This window comes from Bos javanicus, chromosome 22 (genome assembly GCF_032452875.1).
Source record: "Bos javanicus breed banteng chromosome 22, ARS-OSU_banteng_1.0, whole genome shotgun sequence".
In the NCBI taxonomy this organism is placed as follows: Eukaryota; Metazoa; Chordata; class Mammalia; order Artiodactyla; family Bovidae; genus Bos; species Bos javanicus.
This window is the reverse complement of record NC_083889.1, coordinates 5,396,504-5,423,670: the sequence shown is the minus strand read 5'-3', so window position 1 is coordinate 5,423,670 and position 27,167 is coordinate 5,396,504. Positions and strand designations below refer to the sequence as shown.

Genomic DNA, 27,167 nt, shown 5'->3' with positions numbered 1-27,167 from the left:
TCAGAGATATTGTAGGCAAGAAGTTAGGTGAAGAGTCAGAGAGAGTACAGAGCCAAGAAGATGGCAGAGGGGAAATGCCAGCAGGAATGGTGACTCTTGAGAGGAGGGCTAATGAACGAGAGGGCAGACACAGTGAGAGCAGTCTGGGGAACCCGTTACTGTTGAGCCAGACAAAAGCACGTTATCTGTAGCCAAGTTCTACAGCCAGGGCTGAAATTTACTGTTTGCACATGCCGATCTAGAGTTCTCATAGAGCCTGGCTTCATCCAAGTCCTTGCAAACTGAAGTTGTATCCATCAGAGAAATTCATAAGGTAGAGAGGGGAATGGTGGGTGAGGTGGTCTTGAGAGCTGCCTGTCAGCCTGACAAGATGACACTTCCATATCAGCATGTAGATCTTGTCAAGTAACCTTTACTCAAGTCACAGGAGTAGACGTCTCGGGAAATCCTACTCTCCTGAAAATATCAGAAGGTCACCCAGTTTCTGGCCTGGTGCCCTGTGAAAGGAAAACATTTTGAAATTAAAAATAAATAAATAGAGTTTATGGCGAACCGTGCATGTATCGGCCATTGGTAGGGCTGCTGCTGCTGCTAAGTCACTTCAGTCGTGTCCAACTCTCTGCGACCCTATAGATGGCAGCCCACCAGGCTCCTCCGTCCCTGGGATTCTCCAGGCAAGAACACTGGAGTGAGTTGCCATTTCCTTCTCCAATGCATGAAAGTGAAAAGTGAAAGTGAGGTCGCTCAGTTGTTTCCGACTCTTAGCGACCCCATGGACTGCAGCCCACCAGGCTCCTCCATCCATGGGATTTTCCAGGCAAGAGGACTGGAGTGGGGTGCCATCGCCTTCTCCAGTGACAGCTATATTGGAGAGGCTGTTTCAGAGACTCCCTTCTAAGAAGCTTGCCGTCTCGGAGAATGGATGGTGTTAATGGACCTAGCTGTTATGTTAAAGGTCATGGCCTGGTGTTTCCACAGACTCTGAATCACCTGACTGGCAGCCCAGGTGCTAACACAAGAGGATCTCACAAAATAAAACTTGGGGTGATGGGAGCGTGTCACCACCCTGAAATGTTCGTGTTCCTGCATGCTTTGCAAGAGAGGAGCTGACGTATGGATGCACAACGTGACTTTTATGTATCTTACTCTGTTGCCTTTCAGCCAAAGATCATTTCAGAGCGTAGACTTCCTGGAGTGTAGGAAAACTATACTATCCAAGTACAGTTGTAAGGCTTCTTAGAAAAACATGGGGTTCCTGGCTTCAAGTTTGCAGTAACAGTATTATAGGGGAGAGATCAGATTAAGTATAACCCCCATCCTGTCTTCTCTCGTGGCTCAGGTGGTAAAGAATCGGCCCACAGTATGGGAGACCTGGATTCGATCCCTGGGTTGGAAAGATCCGCGGGAGAAGGGAATGGTACCCACTCCAGTGCTCTTATCTGGAGAATTCCATGGACAGAGGAGCCTGGCGGGCCACAGTCCATGGGGTCTCAAAGAGTCGGACACGACTGAACGACTAACTCTTCACTTTCCCACCTTATCTGTTATGTGATTCATATTCTCCCTCTCCCTGGCCTGGATTATTGCCATGATATCTCCCCAACTTGAGCTCTTGATTTGCCATCTGAACCTGTCACTGGTACCCACTTCATCTTTCTAAGGCGCTTTTCTTATTCCATCAGAAATTCTCAATGGCTCCCGTTGCCCATCAGGTGCCATCCACATTCCTCAGTTCTCAGTGACATCCTCGCCACCTCTCAGCAGTCCCTGCCCCTTGGATGAAGAGAAGTTCTTGAGGTTTCCTGGACACACACACACACACACCTTTTTCTGCCTAGTTCAGGTTGTTTTTTGGTCCTAAATGTCTTTGCCGTGACCTTTGTTTCTACCCCATCATAACCAACTTCGACTAATCAGTCTAAAGTCTTGATATTCCATTCCTGCTTCACCACAGGTTGACCCAGCTCGCCCTTTTCTGGTGGTTCCCACATCTGCCTAGGGCCCTACCATTTCCCTGGTGGCTCAGGTCCCCATTTCCCTGGTGACTCAGGTGTCTTCAAAGATTCTTCTGTTGTCGTGACCCCCTGAATCCACTTCATCAGCCAGCCCTCTTGGCTTTACTGCCAAAGCCTCCCAGACTGCAATGCTTCACTGCATCTTCTTTCTGCATCTCCTCCCAGATCAAGAGGCTGGTGCCTCTACTGCCTGGACTTCCACAGTAGCCTCCTAAGCAGCCTCCCTATTCCCACATCTGCCCTTAGACAGGCCCGCTCTACAGGGTGCCAGAGACATCTGTCGGAGATGCAAACCAGACCGTGCTGCTCTTCAGATTAAAACCCTCGAGTGGCTTGCTGTGCCTTTGAAATGAAACACCTTGCCTGGTCTGCTCCCGAACCTCTTTCCCAAGCTCGCTCTATGCTCCCTTCCCTTGTCCTCACAGTTGGGCCCCACCCATCTCTTTCTCTTCCTTTGAGAGAACAATTTATAGATCATTTACATCTGTTGCTTCTTTCTAAACTCTCTTTTCATGTCTTTTTACATCTGGAACTTTCTCCTCATTTGCATCTTAATTCAAATGTTTCTTCATAGGAAATACCTTCCCCTGATCAGATATGAAATTCCTCATTGTCTTCCTTCTATCAAGCCGTTCAGATAACTTCCTTTAAACCATTTGTTAGGGTCTGCAATTATTTAAATTGTTTGTTTGTTTGTTTTATTAACTATCTCTCCCATCCACCCCAAATAAATTTGTGTCTTCTTTTGCATTGCTCAGCTTCCAGTGCCTCACACATTGTCCTGAACATACTACTACTACTACTCAGTCACTTCAGTCGTGTCCAACTCTGTGCGACCCCATGGACTGCAGCCTACCAGGCTTCTCCATTCATGGGATTCTCCAGGCAAGAACACTGGAGTGGGTTGCCATTTCCTTCTCCAATGCATGAAAGTGGAAAGTGAAAGTGAAGTCTCTCAGTCGTGTCCAACTCTTAGCGACCCCATGGACTGCAGCCTACTAGGCTGCTCCATCCATGGGATTTTCCAGCCAACAGTACTGTAGTGGGTGCCATTGCCTTCTCCCGTCCTAAACATAACAGGCCCTAAATAAATATTTGCTGAATGCTTGAATGAAGGACCATTCTAAATACCATCTAACCTAAAAGGACTTTCTGTTTCTCACAATCAGAAGCCCTTCTCTGGAATTTCAGTGTGCTTTATCCGACCTCAAGCATCATACTTTATACTTTATACCTTCTAGATGGGATCCTAGGTATTCACAAATGTGTCTGCGTTTCCTTGTTGGACACTGTGGTTACTGTCTCTATGTCTGACTCGTCTCTGAGTCTCGCACAGTGCCTGCCCCAGGGTCTTGCACATACCTAGTATTCAATAAATATTTGCTGCTGCTACTGCTGCTAAGTTGCTTCAGTTGTGTCCGACTCTGTGCGACCCCATCGACGGCAGCCCACCAGGCTCCCCCGTCCCTGGGATTCTCCAGGCAAGAACGCTGGAGTGGGTTGCCACTTCCTTCTCCAATGCATGAAAGTGAAAAGTGAAAGTGAAGTCGTTCAGTCATGTCGGACTCCTAGCGATCCCATGGACTGCAGCCCACCAGGCTGGAGTGGGAATAAATATTTGGGGAAGTATAAGTGAAAGAAGCATTAACTCACTGTGAATTTCAACTAAAGTGAGTTTAACCTCCAAAATAAGACCAAAGGAGTGATTTGCACTGTCTTATTGTCTTTTTTTTTTTTTTTTGCCTTTGGGTGCCATCTCAGGTGGCTCAGTGGTAAAGAATCTGCCTGCCCATGCAGGAGACATGAATTAGATCCCTGAGTCAGGAAGATCCCCTAGGGAAGAAAATGGCAACCTACTCCAATATTCTTGCCTGGAAAATCCCATGGACAGAGGAGCCTGGCAGGCTATAGTCCATTGGGCTGCAAAAGAGTCAGACAGACTTTTCGACTAAGCCACAAACAACAAAGCCCATCTCTAGTGGACCAAAGCTGTGAGCATAGTTTTACCACTTGCTCCTGTGACTTCATATTTTAGGGCTGTGCTGTGGACATCATCTGGTGTCTAAGTCAGGTCTCTGATTAAACCAGTAACAGAGCTAGATTCAGACATTTAGTCCCTGAACTTGTTGCTACTATCCACACCTTTGGAGCTTCTGTGGCCACTGCCTTGTATTATTGTTATTTCTTAATATTGATTTATTTCCTAGAGTCGTCTTCCTTGTAGGCTGCCCATAGCTACCCTCTCATTGGCATGCTGTATCTGCTGCTGCTGCTGCTAAGTCACGTCAGTCGCGTCCGACTCTGTGCGACCCCATAGATGGCAGCCCAGCAGGCTCCTCCGTCCCTGGGATTCTCCAGGCAAGAATACTGGAGTGGGTTTCCGTTTCCTTCTCCAGTGCATGAAAGTGAAAAGTGAAAGTGAAGTCGCTCAGTCGTGTCCGACTCTTAGCGACTCCATGGACTGTAGCCCACCAGGCTCCTCCGTCCATGGGATTCTCCAGGCAAGAGTACTGGAGTGGGGTGCCATTGTCTTCTCCGCATGCTGTATCTAAGACAGCACAAATGGCTTAAAATAGATATGAAACTCTAAAGGGATGCAAACAGTGGGTAAATCTGACAGTGCCAGGTACAGCGACTAAATTAGGTGTCCATTTTTTCGAACTTAGAAGAAACACCTGATTTAGAAGACTCCAATACAGAGCACTGTCTCTTCAACTTCTTTTCAGCTCTGTTTTTTTCTCCCTGTCCCCCTGGATATTGTCTTTCAAGACTTTAACAACTTGAGAGCAGAGACTGCATTTTTTACTTTCTGTATTCCCAGGCACCAGGCTGGGTGCTCGGTACCCAGCAGGCCCTTATTAACTTATGAATTAATGTTACCTCTTCCCCAGCTTTCTTCTCATGCCTGTCTTGGACTGGCCCACTAAGCTCTCTAGGTCCTGACCCTCAGCTCGCACTAGGGACCCAGTGTCTCTGGCACAGCTTTTCTGAAGTGTTCCTTGGCCTCCCCACCAGATGCCTGGATTCACTTTGACTCATTGTTCCTCTTTCTGTTCCTTGGAAGCAAGCACTTATTTTCCTAGAGCTAATTTTCTCTTAACAATTAAAGACTCTCAAATGGTGAGCTTGGTTCTTCAGGGTTGATTTTCTGGCTAAGATCTGACCTTTACCGGAACCAGCATGCAATGTTGGTACTGGAAGAGAGTTCACTAACCCCACCTCAGTAATGGTCCTCACTCACTTCGTCCTGTGCTCTATTCCTGCCACTCGGCTCTGTAGCTTGCAAGGCTGTCTTCCACCTTTCCAATGACCCAGTGTTTTCTCCACTGGCCACATAAGAAGGCTGGGTCACATAGATGTTAGGTAGCATGGGCAACATCACAGCGGCACAGTTAGAATTGGGGCCAGCACCTCCCTGGTTTCAAAGCTTAAGCCTGGGCATCACCTCAGATGCTAATGGAAGCCTTACTAATGGGATTATGCTGACCAGAGAATGAGGAATGCCAATTCACTGTATTTGGAGCTGGTGAGACCACACCTGGGTTATGCCTCCTTTTATTAAAAATAAACTCATTCAGATGAGCAACCATGGATTATCAGATCCATGGAAGAAGCTGGAGCAGTTTTAATTGGCAAAATAAGAGACTTAGATGAGAATCGATGAAAGTCTTCACATGTTCGGTATACGTGCTGCCGAAGCTAGCACAAGGTCTTCACATGTTTGGATTAGAGCCCACGGGAGAGAAATCAGACTTGCTTTGTCCTCTTCTCTCCTGCAGAAGCCTGGAGAAATGATGCAAGTGCAGATTCAGAGTCACCGTAGGGGAAGCTCTGTGGCCCCTCCAGCTGTTTGTCATGGAGTTGCTACTTTAAGAAATGAAAAGGTTTTAAAGTTGTTATTATTCTTAACTCCCGCAGATTTTTAGAGAGAAGACAAGTCTTCGAATTCAGAAGTCTTCTCTGACCCCTCAGCTTCTCCTGTAACCCTAAGCCATAACCCTAAATGTCTACAGTGTTTGCATTCAACTTGTTATTGGTGTCCTTCTCAGGACATGTGACACTCCTTATCTCCTATTGCATTATTCAAACTCTGAGACTCTCAGTTACAGAGGACCAAAACTGAGTCTAATTTGTCTTGCTGTCATTATTGACTCCGTAACACTGCCTTACAAACTGTAGATGTCCATAGCACAGTACCCTGTTGCTCCTTCATAAAACCTCAGTGTATTATTCACCCCAGTTTCACTGCTTAACCAGCTCTGTGACCCTGGACAAGCCAGTTAAACTCTCTGTGTCTCCACTTCCTCAACTATAGACCTGAATAACCAGCTGGAAATTTTGTGACAATTAAATTTTTCAACTCTGTAAAATTTTGAGAGCAGAGTCTGCCCCACATGTCTTGCACTGTTGTAAATTTTCAGCACCTAACTCCCCAAAGAGACTTTGAGATCCACAAGAAGATGACCCAGTTCCTGTCTTTAGCCTCCAGCCTGCTGTGTGGCACATGGCAGGTGAGTAATCCACGTTTGTTGAAATGGATACATAATCATTAAACGATAAGAGAGAAGCCAGGCAGCCAAAGATGTCAGATTCTGGAAGCATCTGAGAGGTCAACAACTCTGGTCCCTAAACCCACCTGCATGTTAGTATAAGTATTCGTATAAGTGAAGGCAACAGCACCCTACTCCAGTACTCTTGCCTGGAAAATCCCATGGATGGAGGAGCCTGGTGGGCCACAGTCCATGGGCTCTCTAAGAGTCAGACACCACTGAGTGACTTCACTTTCACTTTTCACATTCATATGTTGGAGAAGGAAATGGCAACCCATTCCAGTGTTCTTGCCTGGAGAATCCCAGGGACGGGGGAGCCTGGTGGGCTGCCGTCTGTGGGGTCGCACAGAGTCGGACATGACTCAAGCAACTTAGCAGCAGTAGCAGCAGGTGAGAGTGCAGCCGGCCCAGCACTTTTCCTGGATTGTCTCCTATTTTATTGATGAGGGAAAGTGAAGCACAGAGAGAATGTATCATTCCAGGATCAGAGAACCTGAGAGGCTCAAACTCATCTCTCCTGTTGTCTCAGCCACAGGCTTGGGGAAGGGGTTTGGGGTCTGTGTGAAAGGGTTAAATAAGATGACCTCTAAGATAATGATGCAGCCAGCCAACAGCTCAGGGAGTTGTTGAGTGCTTGTGAACACCAACAACTGAACTGTTTCCTGGGACGTCCAGAAAATTGAGACATGGATCCCTTCTGTCATTGTTTCTACTCTGGTACAAGAAATAAAACCTCTACACAAATAGCCACTTTCCTGCAAAGTGGAAAGTGACAAGGCAGGAAGTCTGGACAGCTGCCACACAGCTGCTTGACTTGGGGGGGACACAGCTGCTTGACCATGGCTGGAAGTCCAGCTGTCTTCACGGGCAACCCCTCCCACTGAGGCTCCTTCCTCTGACTGTTCCAGGAGATAACTCACCAGCTGCTTTAGAGTTCACTACCCTGGCGTCCCTTGGACTGCAAGGAGATCCAACCAGTCCATTCTGAAAGAGATCAACCCTGGGTGTTCTTTGGGAGGAATGATGCTAAAGCTGAAACTCCAATACTTTGGCCACCTGATGCGAAGAGTTGACTCATTGGAAAAGACTCTGATGCTGGGAGGGATTGGGGGCAGGAGGAGAAGGGGACGACAGAGGATGAGATGGCTGGATGGCATCACCGACTCGATGGACATGAGTTTGAGTGAGCTCCAGGAGTTGGTGATGGACAGGGAGGCCTGGCGTGCCGCGATTCATGGGGTTGCAAAGAGTCGGACATGACTGAGCGACTGAACTGAACTGAACTGAACCCTGGCATCTGATCACTCTGAGATCTCCCTTTCCCTTGTCATAGCTTACTGTCACATGTAATTACTCCTGTTTATTTATGTATTTAATAAATAGTTTTAATTGCCTACTGCTGTTACCTAACACTTACTGAGTTAGCTAATATTTCTAATGTTTACTGAGAGCCCACTCTTTGCCAGGCTTTGCTTTAGGTCTTAGGTCTTCATCTGCATTAATTCATTTAATCCTATGAAACTCTGAAATAGTATTTGAAGCTGAATTTATCATTTGGGCTTCCCTGGTGGCTCAGATGGTACAGAATCTGCCTGCAATGCAGGAGACCCAAGTTTGACCCCTGGGTTGGGAAGATCCCCTGGAGAAGGGAATGGCTACCCATTCCAGTATTCTTGCCAGGAGAACTCCGTGGACAGAGGAGCCTGGTCGGCTACAGTCCATGGGGTCGTAAAGAGCTGGACACGACTGAGTGACTAATACTTTCACTTTATGATTTGTTCAGCAAGGTAGAAGGGTGCATCTTTTCAAACAAACCAGAAGTTGAGCTAATTATATAGACAGGAGTTTGGAAAGTATGGAGTTGAGGAATCGGTGGACATAAAGAAGTCTGAATGTTTGGGGATTGACTGGTTTCCACATTTGGCAGTGTGGTTCCTGGAGTGAGACTTGTGATGGACTGACCTTCAGACATCAGAAGCCTACAAAGCAGAAAAGGAGGGAGAAAGGAAAGAAAGTGGCCTTGGTGAAAAGAACACATGGTGAGGAGAGTGGAAGCCTCTCACCCGTGGTTCCCCTTGACGACCCAGACTGCACACTCAGTTTTGCCTCATCGACCCTGTTCCCCGGGTCCCTCTTTCAGCCCCTTCTGGTCCTTTCTAGTCCATGAATTGAGTTCTGTGTCTGCCCTATTCCTACCAAAGGCGTCTCCTGCTTGGTTAGAGCTGGCAACCTGCAGTGGCCTCTCAGAGAAGGGGACATGGTCGCTGGCTGGTTGAAGGAGCCAGGGTCCCGGACTTCTTTTATCTAGTAACCAAAAAATGTTTATGGAACTCTTCCAATCTGACAGGCACTTTTGGGTGCCCTGAAACAGACATCAGCTGACAGGAACTGGATCCTTCCCATACAGCATAATCTCTGTTGCAAAGACAGTATTTAAACAAGTAAGTAAATAAATATTATACATATAATATGTCACAGGGTGGTTACCACTCTGGAGTCAAATAAAGCAGAGAAAAGCGTGGGAGAGAGGAGTGGGTGCAGTGTGAAATGAGGTCAGTGCGGACACCTCGCTGAGAAACTGGTGTTGAAGGAAAGAGTCGAGGACGAGTGAGGCGGCCACAGTGAGTGGGCAGGAGGGCACTAATTCTGGAGGGCAGGATTAGAGAAGTGGTTTGACAGCCAAGAGATAATGGGGGAAGGAGCTCATTTAAAGCCTTAGACGTCATTTTCAGGACTTTGACTTTTAACTTGATAAAGAGTCATTGAATGGTTTGAACAGGAGTCATGATGTGAGCTGACTTAGCTTTTTGAAGAAACATGGGAGCTGCCTTCCTTAGAATTGTCTTCACAGTACATGGGGCAGGGTGGCAGCTGGAGGGTTCATTGGAAAGTGAGGCCAAGTGTTTGATGGTGATAAGGGAGGGAGCACTGAAGAGCAGACAGATTCTGGGTATATTCTTCCTGGAGCTTTCTTCTCATAGAAGGCTTGAGTATTTACTGCTGTCAACTCTAGCAGATAGAGTCCTGACGTGCCTCTCCAGAAGAGCACAGCTTGACTGACTGTTCAGTCTCCAGAGGGTCTTTTCCAGTCTGGGCCAGTGTGACAATGTGGCGGGGTCGGGGAGGAGAGGCACATGATCACATCTTGTTGTAGAATTAAAACATCAAGAAAAGATGCATAATCTATACCCAAACCTTTATAGTTTTTTAAGTAGGATTTTTCTCCTATAGAATTGTTCAAAATCAATATAGAAATTATAGATTTCTACAATTGATGGCTGTGGAGAAAGAGACAATTTTAATTTCAATTTCTCTGCTATTTTGGTCGCAACCGGGTGTTTGACATTGTGTGTATGTGTGAGAGAAACAGAGAGGGAGAGAAAGAGAGAGACTCTTAGAGGCCTACAGAGTGGCTGCTATTCCCTGGGCAATAGAAACCTGAAATCCCACTAATGAGGTTAGAAAAAAATCAGACCTTTTCTGTGTGCTTAATAATAGCACTGCCTACTGACATAACCAGGGTTCCCTGAATAATTGCCCTCTTTTCCAATTTATTTTTAGGACCTAAAATTTGGCGGGGAGGAAAGTGCCTTGAGTAGTAAGCACTTCCATCCAACAGCTCAATTCTAGGCCTTCACCATTTGGCCCTAAACTATATTAGATACATCTTTCCAAGTGGAAGACAAGTTAAAGCTAAGGATGAAGCTGAGATTCATTGTGAGAGCTCTAAATGGTTTACCCCTCAGTCTGAGGATAAAAGATCAATCGTTTACTACAGATTCTATCATTCTCGAACTGGAGAATCTTCCCGCGACGTTTGTATCTGCCTATGGACACCATTAGAGTTTGCCAGTCATAGAATTAAAGGGCATAATAAATGTAAATGCTGTTAGAACCCTCGGTAGGTATAAAAATATCTAAAATACACACAGACCCATCAGTGTGTTTAAGGGAGATGCTATGCTTGGCGAGGCACTGAAAAATATTTAAAAATCGTTTGTGTAACTTTTTGCAAGTTATTGAATATAATAAGGAGGAAAGAGATACTAATTAGAAAGAGAGCATACGATTGAATCAGAGCTTGAGGCAGAATATTGGTTGAATATCTGGATTAAGTTGCCAGCATTAATTTGGAGGGGAGCTATTTTGGGTAGGCAGTAACCTTTAGTCTCAGATATAGATTTCCACATTGACTTTTAACCTTTAGTCACGGGCCCGCAGCTGTCCAGTCCTGAAAGTGTTCTGTTCCATCCTCCTGCCTAAATTGCAAGTTTGAGAAGTTTCAAAGTGTGAGATACTGCTTACAGGAACCTTCCTGCTGCTCTGTTTTCTCCTCCTCCCAGTAGGAAATGGCCAAGTATATTTAACGGGGGGCTTTCAGAGACACAGCAAGGGAGCATTTAATCACAGGCTTAAAATGTAAAATCAAAAGAAGAGACACACTGACATATCTTCTTCTTCTCTGGGAGTGACTTATGAAAGGAAATATACAGTCGTTCTTAAATTACAAGGGAGCGTGTGTGTTCATGAAACAGACATGGGCTTGTGTTTACAAAGATCATTTTTGCACATGTCTGAAAGATGTTTGTACGAGTGAATAAAATGGGTTGAATTTACATTGCTTGAACTCCTGCATGCTCCCTGGTGCTAAACAAAAGATGCTGCAGGAATGGAAAATGGAGCTTGCTTTCTTTACCTCTGTCGTATCACTGGGCACCATTAAGAAGCTGTTAGCTTCAGTGCCTCAGACGTATCAAATGAAGGGACGCCCTCTGAAGGTGGGATCGCAAGCCGTTTCCTCCATGCTTTGCTTTGTGCTGGAATAAGATTCTCTCTAACACATGGTTTGATTGTGTGCTTCCAGGAGATATCAGTCCACAAGAGATGGTTCCAAGCAGGAAGAACGTGGTTCTCGTGGATGGAGTCATACTGAACGGCCCCGCAACAGATGTAAAAGCAGGAGAAAAATTTGTGGAAGATGCCTGTAGACTAATAATGGAAGAGGTGGTTTTGAAGGCTACAGACATCAATGAGAAGGTAAACGTGAAAGCCTGTGAGAAACCGTGAGGATGGGACTGCTAGGTTTTCTCCACCCCTGGATGGCTAGATGTAAGGGGAAGAGGAATCATGCTTTCATTTCCTGTGTACTTTTGTTTCAAGGGGATGCCCAGATACCAAAGTTGGTACCCACTCTCCCACCCCACCTCAGCTTCCAGACCCCCATCCAGTTTCTGCTTTCCTGGAAAGCAGCCAGCAAGTGTGGGGAGACTGGCCAAGACCCAGAGTTTAACCAGGTAAGGTTGGGAAGCACAGGATGAACCTTTCTGCCCCAGATGATGATACAAATTATGAATCAACCGATGATCTGATTTCTATAGTCTCCAGCACACACCCTGCTTTCCATTGTCTGGCACATATTCTTTATGTTGCTAGTGAAATCAAGCAGAAGGTAGAAAAAGTGTGAAAAGTTTTTAAATTTATCTGAGGGACTTTACTAGCAGTTTGTCTGAGCTTAGACTGGAAATCTTGGGTTGCTAAGTCTGACTTTTCTGACTGGTACCAGTGACCAGTTCTAGCTTTCAAATTCAGACGCAAATTGATACTGGAATCACCACTGATGACATCTGTTCTTAATAGTAATTACTTTGTGCCAATTGATATTCTAAGAGCTACTCCGTAAGTGTTTGTGTATGTAACCCATGTATTTGTGTACTGAATCTGTAAAGACACCTAAGATGCCAGTACTATCGATCAACTCCATTTTAGAGACGAGGGGCAAAGCGTGGCACCAGATGCCAAGGATGTTTCCCCAAAGAACATGCCATCGGATCTTGGGGCTGGCGCCAGAATCCAGGCTGGTTGCAGAGTCTGTGCTTTTCATGGCTTCTCCCTGTGTTTCTCAGAATCTCACAATTAATAGCTATCACACTGATCACCTTTCATATTTCAAATCACTGAAGGTATTTCCTAATTTTGTGCTTATAATTGAGTTTTCTCCCGTCTTAGCTGTACCCGGGGAATGTTTGGACCTGCTTTACTTTGGATGGGGTACAGTACTCCCCTGGAAATTTTTTATATTGGCCTTTATTCAGTCATTAAATATTAACTGAGTCTAGCTAAGGATAAAACATTATATTCAGCCCTGGGGGATATAAAGCAAAGTAAGATAAAGGCTCAGCTTTGAACAGAATCAGAATAAAAAACAGGGGGTCCCAATAAGAAGGTGATAAATGCTGTGTGGTTTGGGCAGATTTTGGGTAGATCTCACTGAGAAGGGGACACCTTGGACTTTGATGCAGAATCTGAGGATGAAATAGGTGTTTGTTGTTGTTTTTTATTTGGCTGTGTCTGGTCTTATCTGCAGCATGAGGGATCTAGTTCCCCAACCAGGGATTGAGCCCAAGTCCCTACGTTGGGAGCATGGAGTCTTAGCCACTGGGCTGCCAGGGAAGTTCCTGGAGTAAGATTTTGATGGGTAGAGAGAAGTGGGCTCAGGTGTGTTGCTGAAAGTGGAAGGTGAATGAGGGGAAGAGAGTTATAATAGGGCAAGGTATTTATTACACCAAGGGGCCCTTCATGTGGAAAGAAGGGCTCATACAGGACAGTGATGGGAGATAGGATGAGAAGGGTGGGCTTAAAATCCTAAGTTATCAACTCAGTGGCCCCAAGCCCATTGCAATATGGTAGTCATGCAGGGTGGAGAAGGAAATGGCAACCCACTCCGTGTTCTTGCCTGGAGAATCCCAGGGACGGGGGAGCCTGGTGGGCTGCAGTCCATGGGGTCGCAAAGAGTCGGACACGACTGAAGCAACTTGGCGGCGGCAGCAGTCATGCAGGGACATGCATCCATGTGAAGCTGGATTGTTATGTTGGAGTTGGGAGAGGGAGGTGAAGTTTTTATGCTGCTGACTTAGCCTACTTGGTCAGAGATTCAACACATCCCCTTTCAAAGGTGGCCTGAGGATAGGATGGGTCCCCATACTTAGTGATGGGCTTCCGTGGTGATAGTGGTAAAGAGCCTGCCTGCCAATGCAGGAGATATAAGAGACTCAAGTTCAGTTCCTGAGTCAGGAAGAGCCCCTGGAGGAGGGCATGGCTACCCTCTCCAGTATTCTTGCCTGGAGAATCCCAAAGACAGAGGAGCCTGGCGGGCTACATCCATAGGGTCGCAAAGAGTCAGACACGACTGAAGCGACTTAGCACACGCACAGCACAGCCATACTTAGTGACATGATTACCTCTGGCCCCCTCTTTTGTAGACACTTTTCCTCAGCCACTTTTTTTCAATTGAACTGTAACTTACTTTCAGTCAAATGTACTGCCTTTGGTGTGCACTTCTATGAGTTTTGACAAATCGCGTAACCAGCAACAGAATTAAACACGAACAGTTCTGCCACCCCACATGCCCCTGTGCGCCTCCGTGTCAGCCTCTGCCGTCACCTCTGGCCCCTGGCCACCACTGATTTGTGTTTGTGGGGTGTTGCTGTCCTTGAAGTTTTTTCATCAACATTACATGAATTCATAGTCCTTCCTTTGCACGGTCACACCCCGTTTGGTTGACTTCTGCTCGCCATGGTTCATGCTTCTAAGCTCAGAGTTTAATTTCGTACCTCTCGCACGATTTGATATTTCACCCTGCTTTCCCCAGCCTCCCCGATCCTGGCCTCCACCCCTTGGAGAGTCCCCTGTCTGTCTCCTCCCCTCCACAGGGAAACTTTTTAAGGATCTTCAACACTGCCCCCTCCCTCCACGTCCTCACCTCCTACGTCCTTGCCTCATGCAATCTGGCCTCCACTCCCACCTCCCTCAGTCAGACGCTCTTGCCAAGCACACCTCCTTGTTGATCCATCCCAGGAGTGCTTCCCAGTCTCTGTCTACTTTGGCGTCTCTGCAGGACCTGACGGTGGTGACCGTCTCCTCCCCCGAGCATCCCTCTTCCTTTGTGTAGTAGCTCTGAACTCTTCCGGGTTGCTCCCTGCCTCTCTGGCGTGTCCTCACCTCACAAGTGAGCTCATTCCCTTCACCCTTTGCTTATGTGCTGGCGCTGCCCAGGTGAGACCTACACCTTCTACTCTTTCTACAGGTTTCCTCTGAGCTGTGTCACTTGGGTCACATTATAACAGATGCCTGCAACTCTGTTTCTGATCTTTCACAAGAGCTTCAGACCAACTGTTACACCCCTTTGGATGTCCTGTAGGTGCCTTGGACTAAATATGCCCCAAACTCACCATCCAACCCCACCCACCATGAAACCACGTGCTGGCTGGAAAGCTCAAGATGGCCTTTGGCTATTCCTTGCCCTCATCCTTCCTGTGTTATTGCTTTCCAGGTTCTATTGATGGCGCGTCTTCAATATCTCCAGATATGCTTCCTTCCTGAGGCAACCAGCCTCATCCAGACCACTATCCTCTCTTGCCTGCTCTATTAGAGTAACTTCTCATTTCCAATTTTACTTGGAATCTCCATATTGCAATCAAAGCCATTGTCTAAAACTAATATTATCACATGTAATTCCCTTGTCCAAAGCATATTAGTGTTTTTTAGAGCCACATTCAAACTCTGTAATATGTGACATGAAGCCCGTCACCATCTGAGCCTTGTTTTATCTCTTCATTCATTCATTCAACATGCTGTTGATAACCTTTTGTATGGCAGGTTCTGTTAGTTCCTTGGGAGTGGTTAGAAAATTGACCAACACCTCTGCTCTTATGGTGATTGTGTGTCTCAAATGAATTACATGGGGAGGTGACAGGGGCATGGAAAAAGGAAGAGAAGAAACAGCTGGGGGGGGTACTTCAGGAGGTAGAGTAACACACAGCTTGTGATTTTAAATGAAGAGTGGGGATTGCTGACTTGACAGAGGGACATCTGAGAAGAGTTTTGAATGAAGTGAGGAAGTTAGCTATGAGGAGGTTTGGGTGGAGGTTGCATTCCAGGCCAAGGGCGAAGACCCTAACGTGGGAATGCATCTGGTATGCATACGGAGCGGAAAGGAGGCCAGGGTGTTGGGTGGGGGGCGCATCAGTGCCACCGGGGAAACAGATGTACAGGATCAGTGCAGGTCATTGTAAGGACTTGGGCTTTTACTCTGAAGGAAATGAGGAGCCATCAGACGTATTTGAGCAGAGGGCTGCCTGTGGCTAAGATGGAAGAGGAGCATTCTGGATGCTGACTGCGGGGCTGAGAGCAGATGGTGTGGGGCCGGGGGCCAGGGACAGAGACAAGTGGGAGAGCTGTTCCAAGATTCCAGCTCCACTTTTCCCTACCTCCCCCAAGCTCTGAGTTCAAGCCACACCCAGTGGACTTCTCTCTTCAGATGGGCCGTGGGTGCCCTTGTATCTCAGCCCCTGCTTGTCCTGTTCTTCCTCCTAGAAGGCCCCTTGCATGACCCCCATCCCTTATACTCTTTGCTTGGTTCTTTAGTTGTTGTTCAGTCAGCAGATCACGTCTGACTCTTTGTGACTCCATGGGCTGCGGCACGCCAGGCCTCCCTGTCCCTCACTAGCTTCTGGAGTCTGCCCAAGTTCATGTCCATTCACTCAGTGATGCCATCCAACCATCTCGTCTTTGTCGCCCTCTTCTCCTTCTGCCCTCAACCTTTCGCAGTCTTATTTTGTCCCACTTGGATGTCAGTGCTTTCAGGACTTCTTCCAAAACTGAAGACAGAGTCCCCTGCTTTGTTGCAACAGCATCCGCTTTACCAGATGTCAGAGCTCTGGCCCCAGGGACCGGTGCTTGCCCGCTTGCATCTCTCTCTCTTCCACTGGTCGGGAAGCTTCACGAGGGTGGGGCCCGTGTTTCCTACATCCTCTCCACACCTGGCTCCAGTGAGTGCCCCCGTAACCGTGCTGTGGCCGAATCCCCAGGTCTGTGAGTGGCGGCCCCCTGAAGAGCTGAAGCGGCTTCTCGACTTGGAGCTGAGGGACGCGGGAGAGCCGCACCACCGGCTGCTGCAGCGCTGCCAGGACGTCATACGCTACAGCGTCAAGACCAGTAAGAGCTCCCCGCTTCATCTGTGCCGCAGACAGTTCTTACGTTTTCTTTAGCATGTGCTTATCCCATAGTCGGGGCGTGACCGGTGGCTCAGCAGTAAAGAATCTACCTGCAGTGCAGGAGACATGAGAGATGTGGGCTCGATCCCTCATGGGGTTGGGAAGAGGGTTGGGAAGACCCCCTGGAGGAGGGCATGGCAACCCACTCCAGTACTCTTGCCTGGAGAATCCCATGGACAGAGGAGCCTGGCGGGTTACAGTCCATGGGGCCGAAAAGAATCTGACATAGTAGAAGCGACTTAGCACACACAGACCTCATAGTAAAGCTGGCTGTCAGATTCTTTATGGGTGAGAAACCTGGATGAAAAATAGTGCTTCTGAGGTTTTGACAGTGGTTCCTCTAATCCCTAGTACAGATGTGTTGTCAGGGCCAAAGATAGGTTGATAGAAAAACTGATGGTGTTAAGCAGTCTTACATAAATACTGTCTGCTCCTCGGCAATCCCCACCCTCCATTTATAACCAAGACCAGAAATTATGACTGCTACTTATCATTTCTTATGTTGGTGCCACCTGACAAATGGTAGTTTGATTATAGAATTGGTGGGGATTTTAAATCTTGACCTCCCAGAATATCGCCCCTCAACATGTTCCAGAGACTGCCTTCCTATAAACAGGAATAGATTTATTTGAAGAGTATTCTTAGAGTTGGCAAGAACCAAGTTATTTTATCCCATCTACCAGGATCAAGAGATAAAAACCTTTCAGAAGGTACAATAATGCTTAACCACTGTGATCTTTTGTAAATGCAGCAACATGATATTTGTTTTGTGCTTAAGTCCTACTCTGACTGACTGCTAATATTCTATACACCCAGTGAATAAGTTTCAGAAGTAGGGGAAAAACTTTCCAGAATATGCATTTCTCAGTGTGATGTAAAGGTAATCTAGTACTTAAGACCATACAGGCATTATGCTTTGTGAGTTCTGACACTGAACTAAATTTAGTGGAAAGAACATAATAAAATCCTGGCTAAAAATAATTGGTTTATATTCCCTTAGGAAAGTCTGGTGAATGTATCAAAAACCCAGTTAGCATTTCAAAAGCAGAGATACATATCTCATTATTATAGTGCATGTCAGAAGCACAGAATGACATTTAGTGCAGTAGATTTTTCAGTTTACTGGATATTTTCCATAATGTTACCATGGAAATCAATCATAAATTAACACGGAACTAAAAAAAAACTTATTAAAATTACTTGTAGCAATGTCGGGTTTCCTTTGCCAGATTAGAGGAAGTTTGCCATGTTTTATACGAAAAGACATTTTCTTTTGAGCCTCTTGTTTTTCACTGAACTAGTTTAAAGAGAGAGAGAGAAAAAAAAAAACACACACCAAATGCTTTGAGTTGCTGTGAGAGGTCACTAACATGGTTCCCAAATACCCACATTTCTAAATAGGCCCCCTGCCTCTTTATTCTTCATCATGCTGGGCTTCTTATGATTGAGAATGTCAAGCCAGCTCTTAGCCTGGAGTCTGGTGTGAATATTCACACTGTGTAAAGCCAAGAACCTTTATGAGACCTTTTATAGGAGGGAAAAAATAGAAAGTTGGAACTAAAGTTTTTCAAGTCTTAAAGGCAAGTGCCTTTGAAGCCCGTTGAATCAGAAAGTTTATGTAAGCTGCACGATGACTCACATCTTACTCCATAGACAGGATGCCAGCTGCACTATAAAAAACGGTCCAATCTGAAAAATTAAAAGGCCACTCACTGCCAAGAGCCTGAAGTGAACCCTGTCAGTAAGTGAAATGTGTTCAAATTAGGGAAATTGACATGGATAATTTCAGAAGGTAAATGTAGCCACAGGCTTTTTGATATGTGGACAGATTGCTCAAATAATCCCTTTCTCAGGGTTCCGGTTTGGGTCTGGGTTGTATTTAAAAGGAAACAGGTAGGACTTCCCTGGTGATTACAGCAGATAGGAATCTGCCTGCCAATGCAGGGGATACAAGTTCAATCCCTGGTTTGGGAAGATCCCACATGCTGCGAAGCAACTAAGCCCATGTGTTACAGCTGCAGAGCCTGTACACCTGAGCCTGTGTTTCACAAAGGACGCCCCTGCAGAGGGAAGCCTGTGCACCAACTAGAGAGGACCACCCCCCTGGCCACAACTAGAGAAAGCCTATGTGCAGCAACAGACCCACTGCAGCCAAAAAATAAACAAACAAATAAAAATTATTAAAAGAAAATGAAATAAGTAAACCAAAGTTCTCAAAAAAGTGCTCAAGTTTTTCTTAGAAACGTTGTTCAGTAGAAAGGCTTATGAGATGGATCTTCAACATTTGGTTCCCTTGTACATGACTAAGATTTAACTTTTTTTTAATTGAGATATGATGTGCATTCCCTAAAGTGGACAAATCTCAGGTGCTCAACTTAGTGAATTTGTACATATCTGCATGTAAGTGACCATCACTCATATCAAGGTATAGACCATTTCTGGGACTCCAGAGGCTCCTTAAGCCTGGTGCTAATCAATGTCTCCATGCCAGAGGTACCCAGAATTCTCACCTCTGTCAGCATCAGTCAGCTTTGCCCAGATTGAGCATCATGTAACTGGAGTCGTGTACTGTACGCCCTCTGTATCCAGCTGCTTTTATTGTCTGAAGGATTCACTTTTGTTACTGCTGTATCAATAGTTTTCTTGCTTTTTTATTGCTGTGTGGATTAATATTCTGCTTCAATTTACAGACCATCCAAGATTTTTCAACCAGTTATATGCTGGACTTGATTATTACTCTTTGGTGGCCAGATTTATGACAGAAGCATTAAACCCAAGTGTGTAAGTACATTTTACTGGAATTTTACACTGAATATGGATTAGAGATTTTGTTAAGTAGATGAAGTTTTATTTCATGAACTTCTTTTTAATTGTTTCATTTGTACAGTGTCATCATAAATAATGGAAGCATCTTATGACACTTAGCAGTATTTAAAGAGCAGTTTGATCTGATAGTGGTACTGTGAGATGGTTAAGGCAGGAATTCTCTCCACTTAACAGATGAGAAAATCGATTAAGCAACTTTTCATTTATTCCTGCATGAAAAGCCATATCTGGGCTAAGGCGCTGGAGAGAGTCTTTGTGTAAAAGCAGATATTAGCTTTGCCTTCATGAAGCAAATAATCTAGATATAGAGATGTTGCATGCAAATTGATCCAAATGATCTGCACAGATTAATCTCATATTTTCAAATGAAGGAGAGGTACATGATACTATAAATATATATGGGACAATTTTTCCTAGTTGTGCACTCAGGGAAGTCTTCTCTAAGCAGGTGACAGCTAAGAGGTGGAGAATGAGTGGAAGTTAGCTGGGTGAAAAGAGGAGGAAACAGCACGTACAAAAGCCTTGTGGCAGGAGACAGCCTGACACACGCTACAAACTGACAGGCGGGGTGGGGAAGCTGAGAAAACTGTGAGGGGTGTCGGGATGAGATTGGAGCCAGACATGGGGACCCAGTGGGCCAGGTTCATGAGTCATTCTAAGTGCAATGAAAAGCCCGTGAAGATTTCCAAATCACTAAGTGACATTTGCTTATTGAGAAGATCACTGGAAATATAGAAAGTGGATTAGAAGGGACCTGTTAGGATGGCATTGCCTTAGTCAGGTGAGAGATGATAGTTGCTTGGATTTAGAGAGAAGTGGTAGGAATAGAAAAAAATGTGTTTGGAAGATAAAACAGAAAAGCCTGGATAATATACTGGATCTTGGAAATGGGAACAGGAGGGAAGTTTATAAGCTGATGCCTAGGTTTCTGGCTTTAATAGTTGGGCTGATGGTCGTGTCAGTCATTGAGATGACAGTTTTCAAGTATACAGTGGAAAAAGTAAGAGCAGTAATTCAGTTTTCTTTCTTTCTTTCTAGTAATTCAGTTTTCAATTGTGAGCATTTGTGTTTGCAGTAATTTCAAAATATCTAAGGCTATGCTCTTGAAGAGTTGAGATATACATGGGCCTGGAATCCTGGTATTTTTATGAAATTATAAATTTAGGTGTTATTGGTCATGGATGAGATTCCTTAAGTCAGGCTTCCCAACTCCTTCTGCTCTTTGACTCAACCTGGGAGCTTTAAAAAAATATTAAAGGAAAATACCACCCCCCCACCCAACCAAGAAAAATCCCAACAGAGACCAAGTAAATCTGAATTTCTGTCAGTGTGTCCCAGGCACTGATACATAGTCCAATAAGTGATTTTAATGAGCAGGATGGAGACACATTCAATAATATTAAAACAGGAGTGGGAGAAGCACCGCCTGCAGGACAGAACATGGAGGGAGGCGAGCAGAGGGCTCAGCCTGGCCTTGAGGGCATCTGACATTCCCTGGTCGGGAGGTGCAGGCCCACCTGCAATGGAGGGAGAAGGAGGAGAAAGTCCAGGGAAGTCTGGGGGCCATGGAGGAGAGTGTGTCCAGAGTCCCGTGTTGTTGAGTGTTTAAGACAAAGACTGACAAATATCCCCTGGATTAACAACATGGGTGTCATGGGTGACTTCCGTCAGATGATTTTTTGTAGAATATTCAAGACAGATACCAGGTTACAATGGGTAGAAGAGATAAGTGGTAGGAAAGATAGTAAAATTACACAATTCCGTGACCCTTTCCTTGTAAGTCCTGGGATTTTTCTAACTCCTCATCTGGGTTCTTTTACTGAAATATTTAGAGGCTTTTGAAGTATTAAATTGCTGAACAGGCCCCTCAAAATCTCACTAAGCCATGAGCACATTCTGTATCACCCCCTCCTCCACCTCCAGGTTTATAGTCGAGCTAGTTTCCAAAGCAGAGAAGGCAATGGCACCCCACTCCAGTACACTTGCCTGGAAAATCCCGTGGACGGAGGAGCCTGGTAGGCTGCAGTCCATGGGGTTGCTCAGAGTCGGACATGACTGAGCGATTTCATTTTCACTTTTCACTTGCATGCATTGGAGAAGGAAGTGGCAACCCATTCCAGTGTTCTTGCCTGGAGAATCCCAGGGACTGGGGAGCCTGGTGGGCTGCCATCTATGGGGTCACACAGAGTCGGACACGACTGAAATGACTTAGCAGTAGCAGCAGCAGTAGTTTCCAAAGACAAATTTAATAGTAATTTTTTCATACTATAAAGGAAATAATTATTTCCCTTTTATGTGTAATATGTTTTTTTTTACATATGTCCCCATTTTTCACACTTTTAGTATGTGTTAGTTTCCTAAACATGGTTGAAAATAGAACCTAAATTGTTGAAAAATGATGTAATGTCTGTAGAGTGCTTGGCACGTGGGGAGGTGATACACAGTAGGTGTTCTTCTTTTTCCCTTCTTTACCAAAGTTTTTTTTTTTTTCTTCTAGATGTTAGCATAATTGCATTAAATTCCGTGACTATAAATTTAAATGTGTCTGTTTAGCTTACTTTAGCTTACTTATTTAGAGTACACATTTACTCAGATTCAATTTAGTGTAATCACAGAATTGTTGGAGAAGGAGATGATACACAGTAGTCATCCTCCAGCTTTCTGGAGAAAGAAAGAAGTGTTACAAAATGACCTGGTAACTGTCTCAGGCTGGACTTCCTGGGCAGCTGCTCTAGATGGAGCTTAGTGGGCAGGGTGTTTATTAAGGGAAACCCTTAGGGTCTCTGTGGGTGCTGGAGGGGAAGGAAACAGCTGGGCAGAGTTAGGAGTCAAGCCACCGTGCAGGCTCTGAGACCCCACCAGCTGACTCCATGGATCTCTGGAGCTACCCTGGCCCTGCAGGGTGTTCTGGAGCTGGGACCACGTGGCCAGGCCTACTTGGTCCTCCAGATGGACCTGTCATCAGGTGTGGATGACCACAGGACGTGCCTAAAGGGGTTAACTTAGCAATGCTCCCTGCTGACAGCATTCCAACCCTCAGCCACAAACCTTCACAGCAGGGATCCAGGTAGCACTTTACAGTCAAATTGCCACACTGTAAGAGATGTCCATAGTGCTCTTGCCGTTTGTACCAACACGGGAGTGTGGTGGAGGAAACCCAGGCTCTACAGCTGACAGCTAGGGTAGCTCATGGTAGTAGCCTAATAAACCTGGTTGCCACGACAATGGTTTTTCTTTAACCAACCTCCAAAACAGCATCCAAAGAGCAAGATGGCCACTACTCATGGCTAATACAAAGACTACAGATGCACTGCTTTGATCTCTCCCAATGGAAGCAAAAGTTTTCTGTAAATTAAGACTTTGAAGTAGCTAATGTCCCTGGCGCACCAGCTCCCGGCATTTGTCCAGCCATGACCAGCACTGTCACGGTCTCTGGGTATTTCTTCATTTCTGAAGGATTCATTTCCAAAGGCTCTACCCACACTTCAGCAGCCCCTTGGTTTAATAAAACTATGTGCATTTCTTGGGACTCCACAGGGATGGTTCGACTCTAGCCGTACAAGTGGAGTGTTTTTATCTCTGTCTAGTTATACGTATGAGGTGTCCCCAGTGTTTCTGTTGGTAGAAGAAGCGGTTCTGAAGAAAATGATTGAATTTATTGGCTGGAAAGAAGGGGATGGAATATTTAACCCAGGTAAGTACAATTAGTTATTGCCTCCATTAACGCATCTGCAATTTTATTCCTGCCTTAATATGAGGAACAACTCCCTGCAGATTTCCACATGACATGAAGTTAGGTATGAATCATGCTACGTGGGGAGGATCAAGTTTGTGCCTTTCTCCAGAGTATGATATTTTGTATAAACTACAGAAATGACATACCTGCCAACAAGAGAGATGTCTAAAATTTTGGATTTATATCCAACACAAATGAGTTGATCTACTGGTGGGAATTTGAAGGGCTATGATATGTTTATCAAGCTTATCAATTCATTTTACTTGAGAAGTTTCCTGAATTGTATTTTGTTTCCCCTACAGTCTTTCTTGAGGACCAGGGAGGAGCACATGCTGTCATTTTATTGATTAAAGACAGAAAGAATATTATTACTATTAACTGTGGAGACATGGATACCAGCCCTACATCCATAGATGGAAGCTTTGAGTTTAGAAAAATTCCAGAATGAGAGACTAGACCAAAACTTCTGGAGCTAGAGATGAGGACGTGTGTAAAAGGAATGGGAGGGGGGTGCTCCCTTGACTTTGACAGTCATTTGTCATTAGACAGGCGTGCCCACAGCCATCCTTGCCCCCCCACTGTGGCTGGTGCTCTGGGGACAATGACAGCATGCTATCCATGTTTCCATTTTTGTTTTCACAGGTGGTTCAGTGTCCAATATGTATGCCATGAATTTAGCCAGATACAAGTACTGTCCTGATATTAAGGAAAAGGGGCTGTCTGGCTTGCCAAGATTAATCCTTTTCACATCTGCAGAGGTAAAAAAAAAATTATTTTTGATATGAGATACAGATTTTCTGAAAATGAACATGTCATGGAAGAGGGCTTGTTGGTTTGAGGGCTCCCAAGGGTGCTTTTTGTCAGTGTGTAAGTCATGCACCTATGTACAGCATCGTATTTAATTCCAAAAGAAATTCTGATGCATTTGATATTGTAAGCCCTGGCCACCCTCTTTTGTATATCACCTTTTATTCAAGATTTATAGTCTGGAACGTTATTGGAGAAAAGAGAAGACTTAATTTCAAAGTGCCACCTCTTTCTGTGAATCTCTGCTTTGAGTGTCTTATTTATTAGAATTTAGGTGATTGCTGCTGATCTCAGCTCTGTCTTCTGCTCCCATTTCCTTGTGAAACTGATTGCGTTGAGTGGCTAACACGAGGGCCCTTCTAGGAAAGGGAGCTATTCAGTAACAGTGACGTCACACAGACATACAAGGGGATGTTACCACAACCCCCCTGAAGTGAGAGGTCAGCCTGTGGGTGGGGGCGCAGGCCCGGGGCTAGGCTGCCTGGGGCCAGTTCCTGTCTCTACTGCCTACTCTCTGAGTGACCTGGGTAAGTTGATGAATCCTGCTGTAACTCAGTTTCCTAATTTATAAAGATGAGTGTATCAGTCAGCTCTAATGTAACAAATTGCTCCTCAACCCAGAAGCATGCAGCTCTAGCCAGACATGCCCCTCCGGTCTGGGGACAGCTGAGCAGTGCTGGGCTTGCCTGGCCCATGGCTGCTCGGGGCGTGGGTGGGCTGGGCTGACAACAGGGATGCTCCCGCAGGCTGGCCCAGCATTGTCATGGCAGCGGTGCAGGTGAAAAACAGCAGAGACACACTGGGCCTCTTGAGTTCTGGGCTCAGAACTGGCACGTTGTCGTTTCCCCTTCACTTTCTTGGTAAAGTGAGCTGCATATGGGAACCCAGATCCAAGAAGTAGGGAAATAGGCTTCACCTCTTAAGGAGACTCTCTGCAAAGCTGCCCGGAGAAGGGACTGGGTGCAGGGGGCGGTGAACAGTCTGGAGCCATAAAAACGACCCAGCATCCACGTGAGCTTAGTTATCACCAGAGATCGAATGAGTTAGAGCATATAGAGCAGCACCTGGCACATACTAGACAGAAATGGTATATCTTAACAGGAGGAGGAGAGGGCTTTCCAGGTGGCGCTGGTGGTAAAGAACCCACCTGCCAGTGTAGGAGACATAGGAGACACAGGTTCAATCCCTGGGTCAGGAAGATCCCCTGGAGGAGGAAACAGCAGCCCACTCCAGTATTCTTGCCTGGAGAATCCCTTGGGCAGAGGAGCCTGGCGGGTACAGTCGGTGGGGTCGCAGAGTTGGACACGACTGAGCACCTTAGCACACATGCGCTCAGGAGGAGAGAACGACCCAGCTACACCAACATGGGGCGCAGCTCAAATGCTGTCTTACTTGGAAAGGATGCTTTTTATTTTTCCTGTTTGTGGTTCCAGTGGGGGCCTCTGTCCATCCCACCACTGCTTTTTCCCCACGTCCCCTCCTGTAGCTCCTGCAGTACTCCTAGGGCTCCTGTCAAACACATGAGATGGGCAAAATCTGACAGTTCTCTGCTAATTCCAACTGAACTTTCCTATATCTATTACTCTCTTCCAAGAGCAGAAGTTATCTTATCACAAAAGTATAATCTGTGCAGGAACCTGACCACCCCCATGTGTTTCCCCTGTCCTGCCTGACCATTGGTCAGCTCAGCACTAAATGCAGAGTGGACATTGAGTTGGGGGCAGCTAGGAGGAGTCATCTCCTCTGAGATTCTGAACTTACCTCCCCAGGCCCTTCCTCACAAGATGTTCTTTCTGTAGCAAAAGAAGAATATTTAGGAATGTGGACTTCTAGGGGAAATGCTTGGTTTCTTGAGATGATGATGCAGTAGAATTTCCTGCCTGGATTCCAACCCTTGGTATTTCAGGTGGAGGAACCCTAGCATATCAGAAATGCAGAGTCCCTTCTGCATTTGAATTGCTATGTCCCCGCCTAGAAAGGCTGATTAAATAAGGGCCCTGCTATCAGCACAGTGATACTTTTGCCTTTTTTCATTCTTCATTTGGTTTAAAAGGTACCAGAGGAACATCCCTGGCTGTCTGGTGGTTAAGACTCTGTGCTTCCACTGCAGGGGGAGTGGATTCAGACCCTGGTCAGGGAACTAAGATCCTGCATGTCATGTGGCATGGCCAAAAATAAATAAATTAGTTAAGAATAAATAAATAAAATGTACCAGAGTTCTTTTATGGAATAATTGCCCTGGAAGTGGGGAAGAAATTCTGTGGAAGACTAGAATGAAGATGATGCCTGGGGAAGACCAGTAACACAGGTGTAGCTGGCAAATTGGGCATGAAAAGAAATGGAAACTTTGTGGAGTTGTGAAACCAAGAGCTGAGTATTTTTTAAAATCTCTGTTGGAGATGTGTGTGCGAAAAGAGGCAAAATATATGCTTTGGCTAACATGCCAGCAGAAGATGAAGCCAGAAAACCAAACTCGACCTGTGTCTTGGTTTGCTCAGGCTGCTCTAGCAAAATATAGAACCTGTGGCCCAAACAACAGACATGTATTTCTCAACAAATCTGGAGGCTGGGACCTCCAAGACCAAGGTGCTGGTAGATTAGCGTCTGAGCCTTGCCAGAGGGGAGCCAAAGAAAAGGGAACTTTTGGAGAAAAATAATTAAAGTAAAAAACATTTGTAGCTTGATTAGCAGTTAGATATGAACGCTAGTGTTAAAGTTCCCACCTGCCAATGCAGGAGACGTAAGAGATTTGGTTTCAATCCTTGGAGAAGGGCATGGCAGCCCACTCCAGTATTCTTGCCTGGAGAATCCCATGGACAGAGGAGCCTGGCGGGCTGCAGTCCATGGGGTCACAAAGAGTTGGACACGACTGAAGCGACTTAGCACATGGGAATTCCTTAAATTTAGAGAAATCTTAGTTTTGTCATTCAAATCATTTTGGAAATCAGCATGAAGTAGTGAATATTGTCTGCCACTCAAAAGCGAGGAGGAAGGAAGCTCTTTTCACTCCCAGGCCAGCAACCAGCTGTCCTGGTTCCTCTCCAGCAGGGTCCAGGCTGGGGTGAGGCAGTGAGGGGACTAGAGTACACGTCTCAAGGTCACATCTTCTTAAATTTTGCACTGGAGGGGCCTCACCCGCTCCACCCGCTTTGTGGCCCTGCTCTCTCGTGAGGCTGCCCCA

The 27,167-nt window shown here is 45.8% G+C and overlaps 1 protein-coding gene across 3 annotated transcripts in view; it reads left to right on the top strand.

Annotated features, from left to right (window-relative positions):
* The window catches only part of GADL1 (glutamate decarboxylase like 1), a 194,317-nt gene that overhangs the window by 27,923 nt on the left and 139,227 nt on the right, over nucleotides 1-27,167 (top strand). For 2 of the 3 annotated variants that reach the window (XM_061395727.1, XM_061395728.1), the window contains exons 2-6: nucleotides 11,430-11,602; nucleotides 16,432-16,558; nucleotides 19,308-19,398; nucleotides 23,031-23,137; nucleotides 23,822-23,937. In XM_061395727.1, the coding sequence (XP_061251711.1) occupies nucleotides 11,430-11,602; nucleotides 16,432-16,558; nucleotides 19,308-19,398; nucleotides 23,031-23,137; nucleotides 23,822-23,937 (614 nt within the window). Of the gene's footprint in view, nucleotides 1-10,141; nucleotides 10,467-11,429; nucleotides 11,603-16,431; nucleotides 16,559-19,307; nucleotides 19,399-23,030; nucleotides 23,138-23,821; nucleotides 23,938-27,167 lie in introns of those variants that run through there. The other variant, XM_061395729.1, reaches the window with a different exon arrangement.